This window comes from Helianthus annuus, chromosome 3 (genome assembly GCF_002127325.2).
Source record: "Helianthus annuus cultivar XRQ/B chromosome 3, HanXRQr2.0-SUNRISE, whole genome shotgun sequence".
NCBI lineage: Eukaryota > Viridiplantae > Streptophyta > Magnoliopsida > Asterales > Asteraceae > Helianthus > Helianthus annuus.
The window spans coordinates 82,536,615-82,556,880 of record NC_035435.2 but is presented as its reverse complement, the minus strand read 5'-3'; the positions used below and the strand labels follow the sequence as shown (position 1 = coordinate 82,556,880).

The following is a 20,266-nucleotide window of genomic DNA, read 5'->3' as shown; positions in this document are numbered from 1 at the left end:
AGCTTCAGTCTCCCAATCATTCTTTCTTTTACAATATGATTCTCTTTTAAGGCTTCTTGTTGTATATTCTTAACTTGATCTAAGAGACTAGTTTTAACCTCTATTCTGGTTGCACGAATTCTTATTGGTTGAGGTTTCTCTTTTCTACTTAGAGCATCTGCTACTATGTTTACCTTACCTGGATGGTATTGGATCTCACAGTCGTAATCACTTAATAACCCCATCCATCGTCTCTGACGCATATTGAGCTCCTTCTGCTCAAATATGTGTTTTAAACTTTTATGGTCACTATAGATAGTGCACTTTGTACCGTAAAGATAGTGCCTCCAAATTTTCAATGCGAACACTATGGCACCAAGTTCCAAATCATGGGTTGTGTAGTTCCGTTCATGAATCTTCAACTGTCTAGAGGCGTAGGCAATCACTTTGCCTCTTTGCATGAGTACACATCCCATACCATAGTGAGATGCATCACAGTAGACGGTAAAATCTTTCGTTCCCTCAGGAAGTGACAATATTGGGGCGCTACATAACTTATGCTTTAATGTGTTAAAGGCTTCTTCTTGTTTAGGTCCCCAATTAAACTTAGAGGCTTTCTGGGTTAGTGTGGTTAATGGTGTTGCAATCTTTGAGAAGTCTTGAATAAACCTTCTATAGTATCCTGCTAACCCCATAAATCTTCTGATTTCAGTGGGATTCTTCGGTACTTCCCATTTCTTAATGGCCTCGATCTTTGCAGGGTCAACTTGTATTCCACATTCATTTATCACGTGGCCTAGGAATTGCACCTCACGTATCCAAAATTCACACTTAGAGAACTTTGCATAGAGTTTTTCTTTCTTGAGCAATTCAAGGACTGCTCTTAGGTGTTGTTCATGTTCTACCTCATTCTTAGAGTAGATAAGGATATCGTCAATAAAAACGATCACAAACTTATCAAGGTAAGGTTTACAAACCCTGTTCATGAGGTCCATGAACACTGCAGGTGCGTTGGTTAATCCAAATGGCATTACCAAAAATTCATAATGACCATACCTAGTCCTGAAGGCAGTCTTAGGTATGTCTTCTGGTGCAACTTTCACTTGGTGGTATCCAGACCTTAAGTCTATTTTAGAGAAATAGCTTGCCCCTTGTAATTGATCAAACAAGTCGTCGATCCTGGGCAAAGGGTATTTATTCTTTATAGTGGCTTTATTCAAGTCTCTAAATCGATGCACATGCGCATCGTCCCATCTTTCTTCTTGACAAACAAGATGGGTGCTCCCCATGGTGACGAACTAGGTTGGATAAACCCCTTGTCAAGCAACTCTTGTAGTTGATTCTTGAGTTCTTGCATTTCTGTCGGGGCTAGTCTGTACGGCGACTTAGCAATCGGTGATGTACCAGGAATTAGGTCAATGCGAAACTCAACCTGTCTATCCGATGGTAGTCCCGGGAGTTCGTCGGGAAACACTTCGGGGTATTCTCGTACTACTGGCACTTCCTCGACCTTCTGCTTTTCTGTAGTGTTTACGACATATGCTAAAAAGGCAACATACCCTTTCCTTAGGCATTTATGTGCTTGTGCTATCGCGATGAGGTTCTTAGTCTTGTCAGTGCGGTCTCCCGATACAGTTAGCTGTTTGCCGTTGGGTAATCGGAGTCGGACGATCCTTTTGTCACATATAACTTCCGCAGGATATGGTGTTAACTAGTCCATTCCTATGACTATGTCGAATTCTCCAAGTTCCATAGGCATTAGGTCTATAGGGATAACATGGTTGTTTAAGCTTATTTTACAATTCTTAACTATGTCAACTATCTCTCTTTGACTTCCATCAGCCATTTCTACTGTAAAGGCATGATCTAGGGTTTGGGACGCCTGGTTCAAGTAAGGTCTAAAGGTAGTCGACACTAGACTTCTATTTGCACCGGTATCAAATAACACACGCGCATATACATCATTTACGAGATACGTACCCGTGATAACGTCTGTATTGGTCTTGGCTTCTTCCGTGGTGAGTACAAATGCCCGTCCTTTTGGCTGATTTGGTTGTGTCCTATCATTTCTTTTAAGTTCGGGACATTCAGATCTCATGTGGTTAGGGTCTCCACATTTGAAACACTTCTTCTTTTCCTTGCATTCTTGAAGAGCATGACCCGTCTTTTTACAATTTGGACAAGGAAAACGACCTTCCCCTGTATGAAAGCGTTTGCAAATTTGACATTGAGGAAATGTTTTAGGCCTTTTAAAGTTGTTATTCCGGGTGTCCCCCTTTCTTTCTTCCCACTTTCTTTTTGGTGCGGGAGATTCAGCCTGCCGCAGAATCATCTCGGCAGCCATGACGGCGCCAGCCTCAACAGTTTCTGCAAAAGTCTTGGGGGATTTGGATTTGATAAACACTCTCATTTCAGAGGGTAGACCCCAAATAAACCTATTGATCAGTTGTTCCTCAGTCAATGCTAAATAAGAAACCAGTCGAGATATGTTGTTGAAACGAGAAACATACTCTCGATAGGTTTTATTTCCCATTTTTAACTGAAAGAATTTCACTTCCAGTTGCTCAGTCTCACTGGGAGGACAATACTTAGCAAGAAACTTATGAATAAACTCCTCCCACTTCATCTCCTTAACCTTTTCTTTTCCCTCTGTTCGGACCATAATGTTCCACCAGTGAAGGGCTTCAGCTTCAAACATATGTACGGCGAACCGTACTTTGTTGCGGTCATCACACTCACATATGTCTAATACTGACTCCATTCTGTTGAGCCAGTCTTGAGCTTCTAGTGCTCCCTTTCTTCCGTCAAAGGACTGAGGTTTACAGGACATGAAGTGCTTATAAGTACATTCCTTTGATTTGGAATATTCACCTTTTCCTTCTACTGGCATGGTTGCAATAGTGTTTTTCCTTTCGCCCATTCCTTCCATTCGTACTGGCGTGAAGGCTGCTGAGCTTTCTTCATGTCGTTCTCCAGATTGGTTAACATTACCGGTTTGTGCATTCTTCATTACCTTAGCCACTTCGACAGCTATATTGTGGATATCCTTAGTATTTAGACGCATGCTTGTGCTAGACCGGGACCTGACACTATGAGAGGGAGTTCGAGTCCTATAAGAATCTTCCTCTCTCCTTCTGTTATTCTGATTATTTCTAAACCCTTGTTCATCTCTATGTTCAGATATTGTCTCCTTCCTATAGGTATATGAGTATAAAGAGTTACTAGTATGTATGATACATCATTATAATATAACAACTATATACATCACATAGAGATATATATATTCGTGTATATATATATATAGCACATAGAAAGGCACAACATAGTTTACTTCTTCTAGCGTCACTCAACTGACTATGCAAGTACTTTTCCTGAGAACATGTTATTTGGCCTAGTCTAAGTGTGCTATTAATCTTTTTAGAACTACTGGTTAAAGCTTAGGCATTCCTGCAATACCTAATTCGCTAAAACCTCGGGCTCTGATACCAACTATAACACCCACCCCGTAACCCGGGTGATTGTGCACAATTGATACACTTACATCGGAAACAAACTAAACTTTCATTAAAGACTTATAATAATCTCAGTACAACACTTTATTTATTCACAACTTTTGGCAACTAAGAACTCCTTGATCTTCTAAACTCCACAACTATCAAGTAGTTCCTATAGCTTTCCTCATGACTCACCTGAGATAAGTATACTCAAAACGACGTCAGATATATACTGGTGAGCTCATACTATACAATTTTATAAAGACAGACCCCAGTTTACATTATATGCATACACAATATGGGCATGTGACCACATTATAGTCAGGTTGGGCCTTATTGAACCTTATAGGTCACATTTGACTTGTCACAAACCACCGTACAAGAGACATACTGGTCCTCCAGCTGTGTCCCCCTACGACCGTCACATAGGTATGAGTGTGTGTCGCTGGACCTTATAAGCACGAAGTGCCTGTGGGTACAACACATTATTACCCTTCCCAGAGTGATACACCTCATTAAGCATAATAGGATCCCATATACCCCTACTGACACATGCATACTGCAACATTCTCATTATTACCAGTTATGGACGAGTATACTATCACAGTTTAAAAGACAAGTATGATGACTCACCTGATTAGCAATTGCTTAACTGCCGCTAGTACAACTGGGTTATGTCTCAAGGTCCTGACACAATTACATAATCGTCGGTTAGGTACCTAACTAGTCATTATCATGGTTGGATATTGGTTAACCCTACCTTGTTTAAGCATGGTTGATCAGTCCATGCCTAACTAAGGCTAGGCTACCCAATACCTGCCCCTGACAATAACCCTAGTACCTAAAAATAATACTAACACTACTACTACTAATATATTATTACTAATAATAAAACTAATATTAACTACTAAAAATAATAATAAATAACTAAACATAAACTTAAACGAGAGTATACCTCAAAACTATCTACGGCACGTTGATGTAGAGTTTCCCTACTCCTGCTCTTACTCGCGCTCCAAAAACGACTACTAACAACACCCAACGGGGTATCGTATACTCAGGATTCTCTATACTAGAGCATTCCCGTTAAAGAAACTGGTACCTAAACAAACTACTGAGACTCTTATTTAAAGCAAGCAAGCAGGCACCTCAAATCCTTTTCTGGTCAATGTGGGATTCAATTGACGTGCCTACCTACCTGCTTGACCTGCTAGCTTGCTTGCTTATATATATTAATTCAGCTGCTTAACTCGTTTTTCTTGTATAACTTTTAAAATATGACGTTTTATAAAACGACGAATATGTCATTAGAACGAGCATATTTTTATACGTTTTAACCTAAGTTTCATTAAAAACGGAGTAAGGTAAATAAAATAATATATTTAATTATTAATATTAACGGTCTCCTATATTAGCCAAGGTTTGTCAAGATATTTCACCTTTCATACACTCATCTTACTCGTTTAACAATATATGAAATATAAATTACATATTTCACACGTTTATAACCAGCACATTAAGATTCGGGGTATTACAATATATATATATAATGTGGGGTTAATTAGGGAACACTAAAAAAGTGGGGAACTGGGGAACCCCTCTCAAAGCCCTTGGATCATAAAAATAAGAGGCTGAGATCTATCCTCAGCTTCAAGAGGAAATTCCAATTGAAAATCACGGAGGGGTAGATTTGGAATTAAGAAAAATGATTCTAACTGCAATCAGGATGATGCACATAGAAACCCTAACCTGTCCCTGTACGAAAAATCAACAACCTCTCCGCCTCCTCCATCTCGTTCGACCTCCTCCGCCTCTGCCTCCTCGCCGCCAACGATCTAGTTCCACCATTTCAAACAGATCAGTGTCCATCTTTGAAATTAACAAACAACACTGTCAATTTCTTCCTCATCGCGTCATCGTACTCCACTAACACATTCACATGGACATAAACATCGTCAACCGACAACGCTCGCTGGAGAATCGAGTACGGCTTCTACTTCCGAATTGAACGAACAATGCATAGCGTCGAAGCCGTAATAGCAGATTTGGAGGAGGTTAATGAATCAACCGACGTTAATTTGGTTAATCTTTCATTTTACAGGTTTGTGCGAGTATTTTACAAGTTTGTGGATGAGGTTGAAATTTTACAATGTAAATTTTTAATTCGGTATTCGAGGTTTGTGCTAGTATAAAGAGGTGGAGAAGATGATGTTTCCATATTCTCAACATTGTTTTCACTTTATTCATATTATTATGTCATTTTGAAATTTGATGTCTCCTTAGTATGAAATTGTATAATAAGTTTTTTTTTAACATGTAAAAGTATTTTGTGCACAAGTGGAAAATGTATAATATGTTGTTTCAGGCTGCTAACTACCTGACATTGTTTCCAATTTATTTGTGTTAATCTTTCATTTTGAAGATTGATGTTTTATTCTCCATAGTATGAAATTGTAGTATTATTTCATATTTCCATGAATCATAAATTAATAATAAGTTTTATTAACATGTAAAAGTATTTTGGTGGATTTGAAATCAAAATTAACAGATCTGGTAGTAGTTTTAAGGTGAATGAAGTTCCCATTACTTTTTTGGACATGTATTACAGTGATTGGATTGTGATTCATGTAATTCGTGAGGTTGTTTCGTTGCCGAAATCGGTAGATGAGGTTAGTAATGACGATGGTGATGGGGATCCGTTTAATGATACTCCGACGAATACTTGTGGCAGAGAACTGATTGCTTTCGGTCCGGATCATTCCGCGTCTGAGTTTTGACTAAGTAGGTAAGGTACATGACTCAGTAGATGCATATAATAACTACTTTGTACTAAAAAGGATACATGTAGAGTAATTGATTTAGGTACGACTGGATTCGGTTAGCCGATCTTATTCCTGTTCTATAAATTTTGAATTTTTGTTATTGTTTATTCAATTTGATTAGGAGTTTTGTGACAATTAGTGATCTAAGCTTTTGAAAATGGAGTTGGTATGATCAACAGACAGTTGAGTACATAATCTGCTTACATAGGCATATACCGAGTTTGAATATGCTTGCGGTGGAGAAGAGGGGGAGCGACGATGGCAACACCACCTGTCGTCCTTAATATTTCTAGACTCAAGAGGGAGGATGATGATGCCAAGGCCACAACACGCCTCGAAGACAATGCTTGGCTCTTGCAAGTCAGAAAGTATGAAGAGACCTACTTCGGTGGCTTGCTTAAGGTGACCCTGCCCAAGCTCAAACACTACAAGCCTAGTATCCGTGAACGTTTCTATTAGATATTTGTTGCCCGTCTTTTTGTTAGCATTCCCTTTGGTATCATCATCATATCTAACTAACCTGCCTAGCTACATTATTTATCATATCCATCACCCTGTTTGTTTGTTTGATGCAACTTTATTTGACCAAATTATATGTTGAATTTCGGATTAGAGATCAAAATATTAAAATTAAGTTTTGTGTGTAGTATATGCAGGCTCAAAATATTAAAATAAATTTAACATGTTAAATGATCGTTTTAATTCATCAACTAAACTCGCTTTGACTTTATTTGACCAAACATATTAAAATAAGTTTTTTACGATAACTTTAACATGTTAAATGAGAGTTCGCGTTGATCAACTAGGTTCAGTTCAACTTTATTTGATCAAATTATATATTGAATTTCGGATTAGAGTTCAAAACATTTTTACCATGTTAAAAAATTAAAATTTTAACATGTTAAAAAATTAAAATTTTAACTAGGTTGGGTTCAGTGGGGAACACAAAAAATGTTGTAGTTGAGAAACCGTTTATTTAAAAAGTGAAATATATCATAAAAATATTTTAGCATGTTAAAAAATTAAAATTTTTGGATCCTATTGGATCGTCGTTGACCCTGAATGAGTCGATCAGAAGAGTCGTTTATCTAATTCAAAGGCGGAATCAGTGAATCAGACGCTCAAACTAAATATAATGCTTCTTATATTGATTCTTGACAATGTTTACAACCTGGAAGCAATTTGGCAGCACTTCGTTACACTTTCAGATCCGTTGCCAAATGAACTAACCTGTGCACTATTTATAGTGTGGTTGGTTCGCTTATGTGACCATGTCATATGAGCGGACCTGTGTTGGTTGTGTGGTTCGCTTATATGGACACTGTCCATATAAGCGGACCTACATGCTATTCCACTATATTTCGTTTCTCGAACCTCGTGCACTCAATATTCTATCCTATCCTATTACATTACATGATACAAGACGAAGTCAATAGACGTAGTGCACTAACAGACTCCCCCTCGGATATTGACGAAGTCTTCAGTGACCATTCTCTGATATGCCACCTCTTCAGTCTTGATCATCTTGCCATCTCGTTCAGATTGTAACAATGTAAGTAACTTTCAACCTTTCTCTTTGATTATCTTCTCTCTTTTGACTTTTTCACCAAGATCTCATCATTAGCTCTATCATCAACTTTTCCTTTGTCAGCTGGCTCCCCCTCTCGTCAAGCTTTCGTGCTTTTAGGGATCGACACCTAGCTTTCCAGCTACAAGCTCTTCCTCACTTTCAACTTGTCTTCAGACTCCCCTTTAGACTCGGCTCTCGGGATCGTAGTCTGGATCTTTCCTGCAATCACTCATACAAATGATAAGTAACAACATTTTGAAACCATTAATCAAATTCTCTAATCTACTCCCCCTATCAATCAACTCAACAGATATGGCAGCATTAAAGAATCCAATTCCCTCACAGTTTATCATCCAAGTCCAAATTAATGACCTTGGAGATATCACAAACTGTTTTTAAACTTTTCTAAAAATTTCAAGTTTCAAATTAATGAACTTGTTTTATTTTCAGAAACACAATCAGCTTACTTAGATTTTGAAACTCAGCAACTCAGACATCGGTTTATCGAAAATAAAGCAGAAATCAAAATCTTTTTGTATTTCCTGAAAATATAAAGCAGTAAGAAATATGTACAAACATATTTACAAATAATATTTTTGTTTTGAGTATGCGACAGAGGATCATATCAGATTTGACAAGTTACAAGTACCGTTGAGCTTAGTTACACATTAAGAATTAAACAATTCACTTAGATTGTCGATATACTGATCCACTTAAATTTTCATACAAAATTTCAACTGATTCAGGATACGAATTAGATGTTTTAAGAACTTAACTCATTCATGTGTCCCACCTCTTGAATATACTCCCGTATCCAGATCCCAAATATTCAGTCTTACAGGTGAGTATACCACAGATGATATCTGTAAGGGGTTAGATGCGAGACCGTGAGAGCTCAGGTCAGAACTTCCGTTCAGCAGAGAGATGACGGCTCGACTTTTGGTGTGTCCCCTTTAGAGGATCTTTTGATTATAACAGCAGCGACTATCAATTTTATTGTTTCATCAGCTTGCTGAGGGCGATGCTATATTTCAAGCATTTGCAGGAAGTATTATTCGGGGACTAGGTCAGTACTTCCATACAGCAGAAGTCCCGGAATAATACCCCAGATATCACTGAGTATAAAGACCTAGTATCTCAGAATATGGGACCTTTCAAACGAGATTTCAGGGGTTACCTATATATTCAAGTAGTGTTCCCCACAAAATAAGCAAGTGTTTGAATTTAGGTTTATATCCCGAAAAAGTTTACTAAGTGTATAAAAACCTATCGACATATCATCAGTGAGACTGTTTAACACTATTTAATCATTACATTTCTTTAGCATACTGTAACTGTCTACTGATGTACTATCATTTCCTCTTTTTTACGCAAAACTCAAAATTTTTGAATTTTATCATGTTTTTGGTTTTTTCAAATTTTCTAATGTTTTTGTATTTTTGAACAATTTTTCTCCCCCTAAAATGCAAAATCATTAAAGAAAATTTGATAACCGATGTAGATAGCTTTGTCTCGCCATCCATTTTTTGCTAAAAGTGTTCTGATTTGCAGAAAATCTATTATCAAGTACCCCCATGATTTACAACCCATTGATTTTGACAGTTAGAAAACCGTTTCTCAACCTGTGACAGTAATCATGCTTGTTCAGCCGTGAGGGTTTCGGCGTAGTCCATCAACACTTATTCAAACAAACTTAACAACAAACAATACACACAGTACACAAGTCAACAAATAAACTCCCTATTTGACACAAAACCAGGGTTCTTCAACCTCTTCCTGTGCCAGGCTGCTCCAACTAACTATCTCACAATCTTCAGCACCATTGAGCACCTGCACAATCAACAATTTGATCATTTGAACAAAGTAACCCAAGCCTGTTTAGACTCAGGTAATTGAACATGAATTCTACCAGGTAAAATTGGATAATTCCGTTCATTTTTCTCAAAAAACATCATCAATTTTAACCTCAACTTTATCGTCTTTTACCGGATTGACATGTTTTTAACAGACCATGTTTGACTTGTTGGTGTTCCTCGTTTGTAAAAATTTGTCTGTTTTTCAATCTTCTGTTTTTGAACAACACGTGGTTTCCAAAACTCTTGAGGTTTTGTCATATCGACAGATGTTCTCCATCTCTGTGTTGTTCTCAATCTGGGTGTGTGAGAGTTCCAAGTCTGTCTAGAATTGAACCTGTTCGGGTTTGATTTCCAATTTTGATTTAAGGCAAACTTGTTTGTAGTATACCTCCAAGTTTGTCTCGAATCAAATCTGGTTGACCTTGGTTTCACACTCTCAGATTTCTGTTCTTTAACATCAACAGGCTTTGGATTTGGACACTTCCGTGCAACATGTCCAATTTGATCACATTTACAACACACTTTCTTTGAAACATCCTTGGCCTGATGTTGTTTCTTTTTCATAGCCTCAAACTCTGCATTAGACTGTTGTCCAACTTTGAGTTTTTCTTCTTCTGTGAAGCTTTTTCCTTGAACAAAACTCATTTTTGTCTGAAAATTTGGCATTTCAGTTTTGTTTCGATTTTGTTTCTTCTTATAACCCAAACCAGCCTTCATGTTTTTCTTCTTAGAACCAGGTTTGTTATAAGAGCCTTTGTAACCTTTACCAACAAACTTCGACATTTCACATTTCTCAATTTCAACCATCTTGAAAACTCTGTCAATTTTCTCTGAAATCACATTCTGAATCGGGATAACAACATCTAAGAATAGTTTGTCCGATCCAATCATGGTATAAACCAATCCTTTTGAATCATCATTCAAATTCTTCTCGGATTTTGTATCTTTCAGATATCCATCATAAAGATTTCCTTCATCTTCATCCTGTGATTCAGACTTACCTTTTGTAGACTCATTTTTCAAAACACTATCAACCACCTTACTCACCACCTCTGAATCATTAGCATCATCAGATTTGGTGTAAATCACATCGATACTTTCAGGTAATTGGTCAGCGATGTTCAAACCCTTTGCCACCTTTTCCTCATCATAAAAAGTATAATTGTCTCTCAATGGTGGTGGTACCTGATGAAATTCTGAACCAATACCCTTTTTACAATTATCAGTATCTTTGTCATCCGGTGTGATATTGAAAATGCGTTCGAGAATGTACGAAGAGTTATGATAACTTTGAAGTTTTGTAACAATCTTTTCTTTTTCAGCCAAGACTTGTTTAAGATTAGCAATTTCATCAACACATTTGTTCAATTCAATTTGCTTTTCTTTAACCTTTCTTTCATACATTTCTTTGGTTGTTAAAGTTTCAGACAGTCTTTGATCAAAACTTTTGACTTGGCTCTTCAAAGTATCATAAGCTTCTTGTACTCTCTGACTCGACCATTTTAAAGAATCATATTGTTTTTGTAACTCAAGAAATTTAGATTCTTTCTCAACACAATCAACACATTTTGCGGCACATTTTTCTTTCAAAAACTTATTTTCTTCTTCAAAATCATGACATTTATGTGTTAACTTCTCAACTTTTAATTTTAAACTTTCTTCTTTTTCAATTCTTTCTTTACATTTCATTTTTAATTCATTTCATTATCTTTTATTTTTATAATGTCATCTTTTTCTGTACAGGCTTTGCACACTTCTATGCAATTCCTGCACTTGTTTTCATTTTTATCAACAATCTCAACATTTGATAAGTCAGAAGATTTATTTACCTCATTTTCTTTCAGCACCAAATCTTCTTTCTCAGCTTTCTGATCTTCCACTGCCTTCTTCTTTCTCCTTCTTTCTCTTCAGCATTTTCTTTCTCTTCAGATTTCTGTGCTTTTTCAGCAGCAGTCTTCGCATCAGCCTTCACTTCTTCAATCAACTTCTTTAATTCTTCTTCTTTTCTCTTTCTCATCTCTATTACCTTCGGTAGACTTGATTCAAAAACCTCCTTCACCCTGTTCATCAAATCTGGCAGATGACTTTTATCAGACAGCCTTCTTGTGTTGAATGTACGTTCACTTGGAAACAAATTGGTTACAGCATCAAAATCCACTTTTGTCGGATCAACTACTGGATTTCCCTGTGGATCCATGTAACACTCTAACTCTTCATTCCATCTCTTGGCTCTTTGTACTTCTTGAAATGGTTCATTCAACTTGCTAATCTCGCACTGTCTCTTCGCCACCAGGCATCATGATCATCATTTGCAACAAATGCATATCCAACTGCATCTTTTTCTGGTAGAACCTCTTTGCTCCAATCATAACCTTCATCATCATATATAACTGCAAGAGCCCTTGATTTTTCTTCCGGCTGTTTCAATCTTGGTGGCTCAGACTTATTCTGATGGTAAATCGCTTTCTTGTAATAATCTTCGTTGAACGGGTTCTCAGAATCATCAGCAGCATACGCATTTCTGCACTCGCGCTTGAAGTGACCTTTTTGTTTGCATTTGAAGCATGTCACTTTGGATTTATCAAATCCCAGTTTGGTCGACGGACCACCAATTGACTTTCTCCCCATGATCTCCATGAACCGCTGTGCTCGACGAACCGCACTGGCCATGCACCATCTAATATCCATTAGTTCCATCTCTTCGGGGTCTAATTGGTCATAATCTTCTTTCGTCAAATTGGTATTGCCAATCTTCCCTGCAACGAGGCATTCATACGATTCAAGAACAGATGCCAAGAAAACCATCTGTTGTTTTGCCGATTCTTCGCTGAAATTCTGTCCGTTCTTCAAATCAACTGCGATATTGCACTGGAATAATTTCTTTGAAGTAGATTGGTCTGAAGCATTTGAAGAAGAACCACTGTGAAAACCACTGTGAAGATTTTCATTGTTCACTGAACTCGAGCTTTCTGCAGAGAATGCTGTTTTTGGAGACCCAGCTTGTGGTATATTTCCTCTGTAATACAGTTCCACATTCTGCTGATAAGCTGGACTGTTGACTTTGGATCTTTTTATCTCCAACTCATGGCTTTCAAGCCTTTCAATCAGCAAATCCACTTTTAAATCATCAGGCTTGATTGTATTCTTCAGCATTCGAGCAAAGTATTGTCAATCTTGATCTTTGGGCAATGCATCAAACAATTTATCCACCATCTCCTCTTCAGACAATTTGATTTCATATCTGGCCAGTTCCATTTTCAGATGTCCAAACCTCTCGATCATTTTACATACAGATTCATTTTTCATACAACTGAATACATCAAATTCTTACGCAACAAGTTCTTTTTATTTTTGACAATCTCATTACTATCAACACACTTTTTCTCTAACGCCTCCCACAACCTCTTTGAAGTCTTTTCTTGTTCAAGCAACGAGATAATATCCTCTCTTACTGACTGTTTGATCAACGTTATCATCCGATATTCAGCCACAACATTTTTTGTATCTTTCACAGTAAAATCTTTTTCATTGATTAACTCTCCTCCTTCTTTCTCTGGTGCTTGATATTCACTCACTAACTTTAACCAGCTTTCAGGAGCGAAAGCTTTCACCCAGCCCTCAAATCTGTTTTTCCACCAATTATAGTCTTCAACTTTCATTAACTTTGGTGGCTTCTGTTGACTTCCGTACATGTTCTCGAACTTCAAATTCTCAGAAATTTCTCTCGAATATTCTTTCAACTCAGATCTTCTATCTGATGATTCGGAAGTGAACGCGTTATAGAATGTGTTGTAGAACTCTTCACCATTGTTTGACATCTTGAATCACCTGAAATTTAATGACCTGGAAGCAAACAAACAAACTTAATCAGTTTAAACAATATCAAGTTATTTGAAATACACTAACACTCGATTGTCGTGAAATGATCTTGACACTTGGACGAAATCAGATTGAACGCATGAGCGAAACCCAGATAGGACAAATAAGCGAAACCAGTTTGACCGAATGAGCGAACCAAACAATTTGACCGAATAAGCAAACTTGATTGGACAGAATAAGCGAACCCTATTTGGACCGGATAAGCGAATCTCTTGCTGAACCAAATAAGCGAATCTAAACTGTACTTTCGAGCGGATCTATCTGATGTCCGTTCGAGCGAATCTACAAGTTCGAATAAGCGGATCTAAGATGTTCGGATGAGCGGATCTATTCAGACTGTGACACTAAAAGCGGACCTCTGAAGCGAATGTAGATGTTTTGGAGCGAATCTATGTTAACACACGAGCGGACCTATCAACTGTCCAAAAAAGCGAATCTCCAATCGAAGGATATTTGGTCCATTTTGTCCATTTTTAGTTTGAATTATGATGTGAAACTTTCAAGGGTTTGTTATTATCCACTAACACACATTCTGTGAAAAATTTGTCCAATTTTAATCGGGGAAACTTGTCCAAATCTAAAAAGAAGGTGTAGAAGACAGAAAACGGATCAAATTTGAGCTGAACTCTTCCTCCTGAGCTCTGATACCACTTGTTGGATCGTCGTTGACCCTGAATGAGTCGATCAGAAGAGTCGTTTATCTAATTCAAAGGCGGAATCAGTGAATCAGACGCTCAAACTAAATATAATGCTTCTTATATTGATTCTTGACAATGTATACAACCTAGAAGCAATTTGGCAGCACTTCGTTACACTTTCAGATCCGTTGCCAAATGAACTAACCTGTGCACTATTTATAGTGTGGCTGGTTCGCTTATGTGACCATGTCATATGAGCGGACCTGTGTTGGTTGTGTGGTTCGCTTATATGGACACTGTCCATATAAGCGGACCTACATGCTATTCCACTATATTTCGTTTCTCGAACCTCGTGCACTCAATATTCTATCCTATCCTATTACATTACATGATACAAGACGAAGTCAATAGACGTAGTGCACTAACAGATCCTTTGCATATAAATACATGTAGAAGTTTTTTTAAAAATTCAAAAACTTAAAAATAAAAATATGCTTAAAAAAAACTTTAAAAAGGTAACAAATTATTTTCTTACAAAAAAAAATTGATTTTTTATTAAAATAGCTTCAAAACACATCTTTATATGCCAAAATTTTGATTAGTTTTTTTAAATAGTGAACGAAGGTTGGGTTCAACGGAGAACACCAAAAATGCGGGGAACCGAGAAATCATTCATTTAAAATTTTAAATATATTACAGAAAAATTAAGAGTTAATTACATAGTTAGTACCTGTGGTTTGCACAAAATAACATACTTAGGTACTAATAGTTTAAAATCACCTTCTAGGGTATTAACCTTTCATTTTGTAACGTTTGTAGGTATTAACTTCTAGGGTATTAACATAGTTAGTCCCTGTGGTTTGCACAAAATAACATACTTAGGTACTAATAGAATGTGATTTTAAACCTACAAATAACGTTAATACCTCCAAATGTTACAAAATGAAAAGTTAATACCCTAGAATGTGATTTTAAACTATTAGTAACTAAGTATGTTACTTTGTGCAAACCACAGAGACTAACTATGTAATTAACTCAAAAATTAATTTAACATGTTAACTTGTTTTTTTTTTTAATTTTAAGATCTTTTGCATATAAATACATGTGTGCAGGTCTATTTAATAAAAAAAATCAGAAAACTAAAAAATAAAGACATACTTAAAAACACTTTAAAAATGTAACAATTTCTTTTTTACATAAATGATTTTTTTTTGAATGGCTTCAACACATCTCCATATGCAAAAACTTAAAAAAATTTGAAAAAAATAATTTTTAAAATAGTGAACGAGGGTTGAGTTCAGTGGAGAACACAAAAAAGTTGAAAACCAAGGAATCATTTATTTAACAAGAGAAATATATCATAAAAAAATATTTTAACATGTTAAAAAATTAAAAATTTCAGATCTTTTGCATGTAAATACGTGTAGAAGTTTTTAAAAAAATCAAAACTTAAAAATAAAAACATGCTTAAAAAACACTTTAAAAGGTAATAAATTATTTTTTTTTTACAAAAAAATGATATTTATTAAAAGGAAAATTGGTATTTAATAAACCAATCTTTAACCAGTTGGTAAATAATAATCCAACCTATAGAATTGGTATATAATAATCCTACCTATCAACATGTTGGTATTCAATGAACTTCCGTTAATTTTTTTTTAACTGAAGTTAGTTTTTAAGTTTTATTTACTACACAAATAGTCCATGTAGTTGTAATTTACTAGTTTTAACTATTTCATGAAACAAAAAAACCACTCGAAAATCCTCCTTTTCCTCGATTTGAGGTTTATAAAATAGTTAAAACTTGTAAATTACAACTACAGGGACTGTTTGTGTAATAAATAAAATTTAAAAACTAACTTCAGTTAAAAAAAATTAACGGAAATTTATTGAGTACCAACATATTGATAGGTAGGATTATTATATACCAATTCTGTAGGTTGGATTATTATTTACCAACTGGTTAAAGGTTGGTTTATTAAATACCAATTTTCCTTATTAAAATAGCTTCAACACATCTTTATACGCCAAAAATTTGGTTATTTTTTTAAATAGTTAACGAAGGTTGGGTTCAACGGAGAACACCAAAAATGTGGGGAAACGAGAAACCGTTCATTTAACATGTTAAATATATTATAGACAACTAAATTTAACATGTTATATTGTTTTATTAATTTTCAGATCTTTTGCATATAAATACATGTGTGCATGTCTTTTTAATAAAAAACCCAGAAAACTAAAATATAAAAACATACTTAAAAACATTTAAAAAAAGGTAACTATTTCTTTTTTTACATAAATGAATTTTTTTTATTTGAATGGCTTCAACACATCTTCATATGCAAAAACTTAGAAAATTAAAAAAACTTTTAAAATAGTGAACGAGGGTTGAGTTCAGTGGGGAACACAAAAAAAGTTGAAAACCGAGGAATCATTTATTTAACATGTGAAATATATCATAAATTTTTTTTAACAAGTTAAAAAAATTCAAATTTTCAGATCTTTTGCATATAAATTTTCAGATCTTTAGTTGATAAATGAAAACGCTCATTTAACATGTTAGATTTATTTATTTTAATATTTAGCCAGCATAAACTCTACACAAAACTTTATTTTATTATTTTAAACTCTAAGCCAAATTTTAATTTATAATTTGGTCAAAAAAAGTTAAATTGAACCTTGTATATCAAGGCAAACTCTCATTTAACGTGTAAAAGTTTATTGTACAAAACTTATTTTAACATGTTTGGTCAAATAAAGTCTAATCAAGTTTAGTTGATCAATGCAAACTTTTCTTTTAACATGTTAAATTAATTTATTTTAATATTTTGAACTCGCATAAACTCCGTACAAAACTTTATTTTAGTATTTTTAAACTCTTATCCAGAATTTAATATACAATTTGGCCAAATAATTTAAATCGAACCTAGTAGAACAAGTCAACCTTTAATCATGTTAAAATTTATTGTACAAAACTTATCTTAATATGTTTGTTCAAATAAATTCGAATCAAGTTTACCTGATCAATGCAAACGTTTTTTTAACATGTTAAATTAATTTATTTTATTATTTTGAGCCCGTATAAACTACACACAAAACTTTATTTAAGTATTTTGAACTTTAGGCCGAAATTCAATATATAATTTGGTTAAATAAAGTTGAATCGCACCTAGTTGATCAACGTAAACTCTCATTTAACATTTTAAAGTTTATCGAACAAAACTTATCTTAACATGTTTGGTCAAATAAATTCAAATCGGGTTTAGTTGATCAATGTAAACGCTCATTTAACATGTTAGATTTATTTATTTTGAAATTTTTAGCCAGCATAAACTCTACACAAAACTTTATTTTAGTATTTTAAACTCTAATCCAAAATTTAATTTATAATTTGGTCAAATTAAATTAAATCAAACCTTGTAGATCAATGAAAACTCTCATGTAACGTGTTAAAGTTTATTGTACAAAACTTATTTTAACAAGTTTGGTCAAATAAAGTTGAATCAAGTTTAGTTGATCAAAGCAAACTTTTCTTTAACATGTTAAATTAATTTATTTTAATATTTTGAGCCCGCATAAATTACAAACAAAACTTTATTTTAATATTTTGGATTCTAGGCCGAAATTCAATATATAATTTGGTTAAATAAAGTTGAATCGCACCTAATTGATCAATGCAAACTCTTATTTAACATTTTAAAGTTTATCGTACAAAACTTATCTTAACATGTTTGGTAAAATAGATTCGAATCGAGTTTAGTTGATCAATGTAAACGCTCATTTAACATGTTAAGTTTATTTATTTTAATATTTTAAGCCCGCATAAACTCCACACAAAACTTTATTTTAGTATTTTAAACTCTAATCCAAATTTTAATTTATAATTTGGTCAAATAAAATTAAATCGAACCTTGTAGATCAAAACAAACTCTCATTTAACGTGTTAAAGTTTATTGTACAAAACTTATTTTAACATGTTTGGTCAAATAAAGTCGAATCAAGTTTAGTTGAACAATGCAAACGTTTCTTTAACATGTTAAGTTAATTTATTTTAGAGTAAACTGCCATTTTGGTCCCTGTGGTTTGGTCACTTTTGCCACTTTATTCTAAAACTCAAAACTTTTGCATCTGGATCCCTGTGGTTTCAGTTTTATTTCCATATTGGTCCAAAAATGAAATCATGTCATATTTGTCTTATAAAATCCTGTTATTTTGTCCTTTTTGCAGGGGCAAAATGGTCATTTCTTTTTTATAAATAAATACCAGATTTTATAAGACAAATATAACATGATTTGCCTCTGAGAAAAAGGACAAAATTGCAGGATTTTATAAGACAAATATGACCTGATTTCATTTTTGGACCAAAATGACAATAAAACTAAAACCACAGGAACCCAGATGCAAAAAGTTTGAGTTTTGGACTAAAATGGCAAAAGTGACAAAACCTCAGGGACCAAAATGGCAGTTTACTCTTTATTTTAATATTTTTAGTCTGCATAAACTCTATACAAAACTTTATTTGACGTCAAGTGCAGGAATTGCTGTCGAGGGGGCATCGTAGGTCCTTCTGCACTGCTTGATCCGTTCATTCGTCACCGTACGTCTGCATAAACTCTATACAAAACTTTATTTTAGTATTTTAAACTCTTATCCAGAATTTAATATATAATTTGGTCAGATAAATTTAAATCGAAACTAGTAGAACAAGTTAACTCTTCATCATGTTAAAGTTTATTGTACAAAACTTATTTTAATATATTTGTTTAAATAAAGTCAAATCAAGTTTAGTTGATCAATGCATATGTTTTTTTAACATGTTAAATTAATTTATTTTAGTATTTTGAGCCCGCATAGATTACACACTGTAGGATCGTTAGTTGACCCAAACGAGTCGTTCAGAGGTTTACTCTTGCAATTCAGATGCGGAATAATAAGAAAAGCAAGTAGATATAGCTTGTTCTTCCTCCTAACTGTCTTTTGTATTGATTAGAAACGATTTACAGCTCGATCGTCACACCGGCAGAGCTTCGGCGTGGAATACAATGACTCTCTTACTGAGGATCACTCAACTCTACCTATATACAGATTTCTGGAACTGCTCATATGGACATGTGACATATGAGCGGTCCAGGCTAGTACGAATAAGCGACCCACTTTGACAAATAAGCGGTCCAAGACTTGTGTGACCCTATAAGCGATCCTAGCACCTAACACCTATACAGACTCTCGTTTTCTCGTATAACGTGCCCTATGCTATACAATATGATGTAAGACCTGATCCTAGACACTTAGACGGAATCAACAGATGTAGTGCACCAACAGACTCCCCCTCAGATGTTGATGGAGTCGACTATTGAGCACTATCTTCTCATCTTTAGTCTTGATCAGTCTCTGGGCTTTCTCTTTCTCTCTATCTTCAGACTCCCCCTCTCGATTTACTGGCATTCTTTTGTGCTTCAGTAACATCTTCAGGATCTTTGTCTGGCATTCAAACACTCTAATTCTCTTGATCAGATCTCTTGATTCCTTAAGTTCATCAGCATCATCAGTTTGACATGATTTCCAGAATCAGAATCTGATCTTCACAGACTTTTAGAATCGAATATCCTGGCTTTATCAAAAATCTTTAGCATTAATTTCTGAGATCGAAACCTGGCTACCTGCACAATCTTAACCCAGAAATAAATTTTCTAATTTTATCACATATCAGATACCTCTGCACCAACATATGACTCCCCTCAAAACAATCTATGATGAACCACTTGAAGAAGGTTAGATTTATCGAAAACAATTTGATTTATACACACACTCTTCCTCAAATGTTGCTCATCATGTTTAGCATTTGGAATTTTGAAAATCAGTTTTCCAACATCAGTTGTCGAAAATCTTTTTGACTTTTCAAAAAAATTTATGCTAAAACACCCAAAAATCTTTTTGGATTTTCTGAGAGACATTATCTGACACCACTAGAAAATAAAAACATAAAGAAATAAACTATTTACAGAAAATATTTTTGTAAGTTCGTGCA

At 34.8% G+C, this 20,266-nt stretch overlaps 1 protein-coding gene across 1 annotated transcript; it reads right to left on the bottom strand.

The window, feature by feature from the left end:
* Positions 1 to 1,690: 1,690 nt before the first annotated feature.
* Positions 1,691 to 3,043, bottom strand: LOC110931903. The gene has a single exon (XM_022175274.1). It carries the CDS (start codon positions 3,041 to 3,043, stop codon positions 1,691 to 1,693), a length of 1,353 nt encoding a protein of 450 aa, XP_022030966.1.
* Between the last annotated feature and the right edge of the window lie 17,223 nt (positions 3,044 to 20,266).

Excerpts from the sequence above, each read along its gene's own strand:
- LOC110931903 (XM_022175274.1), bottom strand. The coding sequence starts at position 3,043 with ATGCGTCTAAATACTAAGGATATCCACAATATAGCTGTCGAAGTGGCT.